At 44.2% G+C, this 8,013-nt stretch overlaps 1 protein-coding gene and 1 long non-coding RNA gene across 2 annotated transcripts in view; one reads left to right on the top strand and one right to left on the bottom strand.

The window, feature by feature from the left end:
* Nucleotides 1–1,491, top strand: part of grap2b (GRB2 related adaptor protein 2b) — a 10,914-nt gene extending 9,423 nt beyond the window's left edge. Inside the window, exon 8 of the mRNA XM_056244526.1 lies at nucleotides 1,099–1,491. Within this exon, the coding sequence (XP_056100501.1) occupies nucleotides 1,099–1,275 (177 nt within the window). The 3' untranslated portion in view covers nucleotides 1,276–1,491. The remainder of the gene's footprint in view (nucleotides 1–1,098) is intronic.
* On the bottom strand, nucleotides 1,346–1,697 carry LOC130078830 (uncharacterized). The gene is made up of 2 exons (XR_008805976.1): nucleotides 1,600–1,697; nucleotides 1,346–1,430 (listed from the first exon to the last, which is right to left on the bottom strand). It is a non-coding gene; the product is annotated as an uncharacterized LOC130078830 (long non-coding RNA).
* Between the last annotated feature and the right edge of the window lie 6,316 nt (nucleotides 1,698–8,013).

Raw genomic sequence — 8,013 nt, 5'->3', positions numbered from 1 at the left:
ATGGCTTGTCATGTGTTTTCCTTGTGCCATGTGCTCTCCTGTCCATTGTGTCGACTCCCATCTTGTTTCCTGATTATTAGTTATTTTGCCCCACTTGTCCTCCCTCGTTACCTGCCTTTTTTGCTCCCTATTTATTCTCCTTGTCCTGTGCTGGTTCGTAGTTTTTGTTTGTATTTTTTTATTTTATTATTAAAATAAAGCCCATCAACTCTGCACCTGAGTCCTCGCTCTTTTCACCATCCCCACACCTTGAAAAAAAAAAAAGAGCTTCCCCTCTTTGAAAGACCAGCAGCCGCCACTGCCCTAAACCTACCCATCACACACACACACACACACACACACTAACCCTATCCCTAAACCTACCCATCACACACACATGCATACACGCACGCATACACACACTAACCCTATCCCTAAACCTACCCATTACACACGCACACGCACACACACACACACACACGCACACACACTAACCCTATCCCAAACCCATCACACACACTAACCCTATCCCTAAACCCATCACACACACACACACACACACACTAACCCTATCCCAAACCCATCACACACACACACACACTAACCCTATCCCTAAACCTACCCATCACACACACGTACACACAAACACACACACACACTAACCCTATCCCAAACCCATCACACACATACACACGCACACACACACACACACACACACACACATACTAACCCTATCCCTAAACCTACCCATCACACACACACACACACACACACACACACACACACACACAGCTTTGTTTTTGTGATATATGAGGACATTCCATAGGCGTAATGATTTTTATACTGGACAAACTGTATATTCTATCCCCCTACACTGCCCCTATCCCTAAACCTACCCATCACAGGAGACATGCTGCATTTTTACATTTAAAAAAAAACATTGTTTTTTATGTTTTTTAAGCTATTTGAAATATGAGGACTCATGCAATGTCCTCATATATCACGTGTAAGTTGTAATACCAGTGTAATATGCATGTCATTATACACATTTGTGTCCTCATATATCACAAAAACAAACACACACGTAACCCTCTCTCCTCTGTGTGTGTGTGTGTGTAGGCGTCTGCGCTGCAGGTTCGGGCTGTGTATGACTTCACTGCTGAGGACGCAGACGAGCTCAACTTCCACGCTGGAGATGTTATAGAGGTTTTAGATCAGTCCGATCGTTCCTGGTGGAAAGGTCTCTTGCGCGGGAGAATCGGACTTTTCCCAGTTAACTACACCAATCCGGTTTGAGAATCCCAAACACAGACGTTCAGTTTATAATCCCTTTATTCTTCTGTTCTTCTGTCTTGATGTTGCGTATTAATGTTTTGTCCATATTTATAGTAGGCCTACAATCACAGTTGTGCAGTTAAGAAACACTTTTTCATCTTTTCATGAATGCAGTACTGGAACTCACTCACACACACACACACACACACACACACACACACACACACACAGTCACACACACACACAAACACACACACTCTCTCTCACACACACACACATACTTACACTCACACACTCTCTCACTCACACACACACACACACACTCTCTCTCACAAACATTCACACGCACACACACACACACACACACTTGTAAAGCTGAGCTCTTCCTGTAGAGAGATGTGAAAAAAATAATTGCATGTTCCGTTTCACAAACAAGTTTATGAATTCTTCAGAATTGTTATGATCCTCTAGATATGGACGAAATATGGATATGCATGAAATGTTCCTGAGATATGATCTTCATCCAAGTAATTAATAAATACATTCATATTTACTGTAATATCACATGCAAATGTGTCATGACTTTTTTTTACAGTGTCTTTGTAACATCAGAATCCTCTTCCTTAGTGCATCATGTTATTCTAAAGCAAACAGAGTCTGTCCGAAACACATCACATCCCGAACCCTGAACAAAAGCAAATACTCGATTCAACATATTGCAGTTCAGAATATCATGATGTCAGTCTATGATCGGATGGAAGCACAAACCAAATCACATCAGAGATCAGATCTGAATCACGGAAGGAAACCGATCAGCTGCTACAGTTCAACTCAAGCATTAAAGACTCTTTATTGTTATTATATGTCTACGATCACATTTTAAGTTCTTGTGTTTATTAATAGGGAAAGTGCAGAGACAGGAAATGTCTGTAAACTGAGAGTCTAATATTTCATCCTTTATCGAAAAGAAATGCATGAACTGAAAAAACGTGTTGAACGGATGTAAATGTTATATTACGTAAGTCATTTTTAATGAAGATATGAGAAGGACGTTCTGCATTCATACACTTATACCTTAAGTGTTCAAATGCATTTAGTAGCTGCAGTCAAACCAAAGTTTATTCAGACGCCTTCAACATTTCTCACATTATCACAGTTTATTCGCTATAGTTTAGAAAATGGTAATAAAATATGAGAACTCCGAGTTAGTCACTCTATGAAGAATATTTGGGTATAACATGTCCCAGTTTACTTTATTTTGCTCTCCTCACTTACATAAATGAACTATAGTGTCCTGATCACACACTAGTAAAAATGATCAAAAATTATATCTGGTGTCTGAATAATTTTTGGATTGACTGTATATTACAAATGGGTCTTTCCTGGGATTCGGTGCCTGTTGTGTCCCCAGTAAACATCATGATCTTACCGCCTTAAAATGTTGAATGATAACAATCAAGATCCTCGATTATTTTAACTGTCTATTTTCTTGCCAATTTTATCTTTTAAATTTGGTGTGGTCAACTTTAGTACGTCCACCCTGTTAAGGGAAATATTAAAAAATTTAGTAGGAAAATCATATTTTTAAAAGTACAGTTTAAAAAACATACAATTCTTTATATAATAAACCTTCTATGTTAGCTTTTTTTTGCTCAGACGTGGTGAGTTTAGATCAATTTAACCAGAGTGGTTTTAGATCACCTGTTAGTGTCCACCCTGTTACTCTACACCCTGTTAGTGTCCACCCTGTTACTCTACACACTGTTAGTGTCCACCCTGTTAGTGTCCACCCTGTTACTCAACACACTGTTAGTCTCCATCTGTTAGTGTCCACCCTGTTACTCTACACACTGTTAGTGTCCACCTGTTAGTGTCCACCCTGTTACTCTACACACTGTTAGTGTCCACCCTGTTACTCTACACACTGTTAGTGTCCACCTGTTAGTGTCCACCCTGTTACTCTACACACTGTTAGTCTCCATCTGTTAGTGTCCACCCTGTTACTCTACACACTGTTAGTCTCCATCTGTTAGTGTCCACCCTGTTACTCTACACACTGTTAGTGTCCACCTGTTAGTGTCCACCCTGTTACTCTACACACTGTTAGTGTCCACCTGTTAGTGTCCACCCTGTTACTCTACACACTGTTAGTGTCCACCTGTTAGTGTCCACCCTGTTACTCTACACACTGTTAGTGTCCACCCTGTTAGTGTCCACCCTATTACTCAACACACTGTTAGTCTCCATCTGTTAGTGTCCACCCTGTTACTCTACACACTGTTAGTGTCCACCTGTTAGTGTCCACCCTGTTACTCTACACACTGTTAGTTTCCACCTGTTAGTGTCCACCCTGTTACTCAACACACTGTTAGTGTCCACCTGTTAGTGTCCACCCTGTTACTCTACACACTGTTAGTGTCCACCTGTTAGTGTCCACCCGGTTACTCTACACACTGTTAGTGTCCACCTGTTAGTGTCCACCCTGTTACTCTACACACTGTTAGTGTCCACCTGTTAGTGTCCACCCTGTTACTCTACACACTGTTAGTGTCCACCTGTTAGTGTCCACCCTGTTACTCTACACACTGTTAGTGTCCACCTGTTAGTGTCCACCCTGTTACTCTACACACTGTTAGTGTCCACCTGTTAGTGTCCACCCTGTTACTCTACACACTGTTAGTGTCCACCTGTTAGTGTCCACCCTGTTACTCTACACACTGTTAGTGTCCACCTGTTAGTGTCCACCCTGTTACTCTACACACTGTTAGTGTCCACCTGTTAGTGTCCACCCTGTTACTCAACACACTGTTAGTGTCCACCTGTTAGTGTCCACCCTGTTACTCTACACACTGTTAGTGTCCACCTGTTAGTGTCCACCCTGTTACTCTACACACTGTTAGTGTCCACCTGTTAGTGTCCACCCTGTTACTCAACACACTGTTAGTGTCCACCTGTTAGTGTCCACCCTGTTACTCTACACACTGTTAGTGTCCACCCTGTTACTCTACACACTGTTAGTGTCCACCTGATAGTGTCCACCCTGTTACTCTACACACTGTTAGTGTCCACCTGTTAGTGTCCACCCTGTTACTCAACACACTGTTAGTGTCCACCTGTTAGTGTCCACCCTGTTACTCTACACACTGTTAGTGTCCACCCTGTTACTCTACACACTGTTAGTGTCCACCTGATAGTGTCCACCCTATTAGTGTCCACCTGTTAGTGTCCACCCTGTTACTCTACACACTGTTAGTGTCCACCCTGTTACTCTACACACTGTTAGTGTCCACCTGTTAGTGTCCACCCTATTAGTGTCCACCCTGTTAGTGTCCACCTGTTAGTGTCCACCCTGTTAGTGTCCACCTGTTAGTGTCCACCCTGTTACTCTACACACTGTTAGTGTCCACCCTGTTACTCTACACACTGTTAGTGTCCACCCTGTTACTCAACACACTGTTAGTCTCCATCTGTTAGTGTCCACCCTGTTACTCTACACACTGTTAGTGTCCACCTGTTAGTGTCCACCCTGTTACTCAACACACTGTTAGTGTCCACCTGTTAGTGTCCACCCTGTTACTCTACACACTGTTAGTGTCCACCCTGTTAGTGTCCACCCTGTTACTCTACACACTGTTAGTGTCCACCTGTTAGTGTCCACCTGTTAGTGTCCACCCTGTTACTCTACACACTGTTAGTGTCCACCCTGTTACTCTACACACTGTTAGTGTCCACCTGATAGTGTCCACCCTATTAGTGTCCACCTGTTAGTGTCCACCCTGTTACTCTACACACTGTTAGTGTCCACCCTGTTACTCTACACACTGTTAGTGTCCACCTGTTAGTGTCCACCCTATTAGTGTCCACCCTGTTAGTGTCCACCCTGTTACTCTACACCCTGTTAGTGTCCACCTGTTAGTGTCAACCCTGTTAGTGTCCACCTGTTAGTGTCCAGTGTGCAGTGTGTAGAGTAACAGGGTGGACACTAACAGTGTGTAGAGTAACAGGGTGGTTACTCTACACACTGTTAGTGTCCACCCTGTTACTCTACACACTGTTAGTGTCCACCCAGTTAGTGGCCACCTGTTAGTGTCCACCCTCTGTTAGTGTCCACCTGTTAGTGGAGGGTGGTGATGGCACAGTGGATAAGACACGTGCCTTTGGTGTGAGAGATCCGGGTTCGAATCCACTGCGAGACACCAATGTGTCCCTGAGGAAGACACTTAACCCCTAGTTGCTCCAGAGGCGTGCCACCTCTGACATATATAGCAATTGTAAGTCGCTTTGGATAAAAGCGTCAGCTAAATGAATAAATGTAAATTACTAAAATATAGTGTCCACCCTGTTACTGTACACACTGTACACACTGTCCACCCTGTTATTGTCCACTTGTTACTCTACACACTGTTAGTGTCCACCCTGTTACTCTACACACTGTTAGTGTCCACCCTGTTACTCTACACACTGTTAGTGTCCACCCTGTTACTCTACACACTGTCAGTGTCCACCCTGTTACTGTACACACTGTTAATGTCCACCTGTTACTGTACACACTGTTAGTGTCCCCCCTCTTAGTGTTCACACTGTTAGTGTCCACCCTGTTAGTGTCCACCCTGTTAGTGTCCACCTGTTAGCGTCCACCTGTTAGTGTCCACCTGTTAGTGTCCACCCTCTGTTAGTGTCCACCCTGTTACTGTACACACTGTTAGTGTCCACCCTGTTACTGTACACACTGTTAGTGTCCACCCTGTTAGTGTCCACACTGTTACTCTACACACTGTTAGTGTCCACCCTGTTACTCTACACCCTGTTAGTGTCCACCCTGTTAGTGTCCACCTGTTAGTGTCCACCCTGTTAGTGTCCACCTGTTACTCTACACACTGTTAGTGTCCACCCTGTTACTCTACACACTGTTAGTGTCCACACTGTCAGTGTCCACCCTGTTACTGTACACACTGTCAGTGTCCACCCTGTTACTGTACACACTGTTAGTGTCCCCCCTCTTAGTGTTCACACTGTTAGTGTCCACCCTGTTAGTGTCCACCTGTTAGTGTCCACCCTGTTACTGTCCACCCTGTTAGTGTCCACCCTGTTACTGTACACACTGTTAATGTCCACCTGTTACTGTACACTGTTAGTGTCCCCCTCTTAGTGTTCACACTGTTAGTGTCCACCCTGTTAGTGTCCACCGTGTTAGTGTCCACCCTGTTAGTGTCCACCTGTTACTCTACACACTGTTAGTGTCCACCCTGTTACTCTACACACTGTCAGTGTCCACCCTGTTACTGTACACACTGTTAGTGTCCCCCCTCTTAGTGTTCACACTGTTAGTGTCCACCCTGTTAGTGTCCACCTGTTAGTGTCCCACCTGTTAGTGTCCCACCTGTTAGTGTCCACCTGTTAGTGTCCCACCTGTTAGTGTCCACCTGTTAGTGTCCACCCTCTGTTAGTGTCCACCCTGTTACTGTACACACTGTTAGTGTCCACCCTGTTACTGTACACACTGTTAGTGTCCACCCTGTTAGTGTCCACCCTGTTACTCTACACACTCTTAGTGTCCACCCTGTTACTCTACACACTGTCAGTGTTCACCCTGTTACTGTACACACTGTTAGTGTCCACCCTGTTAGTGTCCCCCCTCTTAGTGTTCACACTGTTAGTATCTACCCTGTTAGTGTCCACCTGTTACTGTACACACTGTTAGTGTCCCCCCTGTTAGTGTCCACCTGTTAGTGTCCCACCTGTTAGTGTCCACCTGTTAGTGTCCACCTGTTAGTGTCCACCCTGTTAGTGTCCACCTGTTAGTGTCCACCCTGTTACTGTCCACCTGTTAGTGTCCACCTGTTAGTGTCCACCCTGCTACTGTACACATTTTTAGTGTCCACCCTGCTACTGTACACATTGTTAGTGTCCACCCTGTTAGTGTCCACCCTGTTAGTGTACACATTGTTAGTGTCCACCCTGTTAGTGTCCACCTGTTAGTGTACACCCTGTTACTGTCCACCTGTTAGTGTCCACCTTGTTACTGTACACATTGTTAGTGTCCCACCTGTTAGTGTCCACCTGTTAGTGTCCACCTGTTAGTGTCCACCTTGTTACTGTACACATTGTTAGTGTCCCACCTGTTACTGTCCACCTGTTAGTGTCCACCTGTTAGTGTCCACCTGTTAGTGTCCACCTTGTTACTGTACACATTGTTAGTGTCCCACCTGTTACTGTCCACCTGTTAGTGTCCACCTGTTAGTGTCCACCCTGTTACTGTCCACCTGTTAGTGTCCACCTTGTTACTGTACACATTGTTAGTGTCCCACCTGTTAGTGTCCACCTGTTAGTGTCCACCTTGTTACTGTACACATTGTTAGTGTCCCACCTGTTAGTGTCCACCCTGTTACTGTACACATTGTTATTGTCCACCCTGTTAGTTTCCACCCTGTTAGTATCCCCCTCTTAGTGTTCACCCTGTTAGTGTCCACCTGTTAGTGTCTACCCTGTTAGTGTTCACCTATTAGTGTTCACCCTGTTAGTGTCCTCCTGTTAAATCTGAAGAGTTATAAGAGTAGACACTGAGAGTGTGCATATAATGATTGTGAAAGTAATCTGTTTAAAGTTGAAGTAGTGCACTGACTGTAAAGTTCGCTGGCAATGTTTTACATAGTTTCCCATCTAAACCCAGTTCAAAATAAAATAAAATAATAACTGATTGCGTGATAGGAAATCATTCATCCATCCATTCTTTATACTACTTGTCCACCTTGTTGTTAT

This window comes from Rhinichthys klamathensis, unplaced genomic scaffold (assembly GCF_029890125.1).
Source record: "Rhinichthys klamathensis goyatoka isolate OS25496 unplaced genomic scaffold, OSU_Roscu_1.1 h1tg000999l_1, whole genome shotgun sequence".
Classification (NCBI taxonomy): Eukaryota; Metazoa; Chordata; class Actinopteri; order Cypriniformes; family Leuciscidae; genus Rhinichthys; species Rhinichthys klamathensis.
Note: the sequence above shows the minus strand (reverse complement) of the source record. Positions and strands in the feature narration are given on the sequence as shown.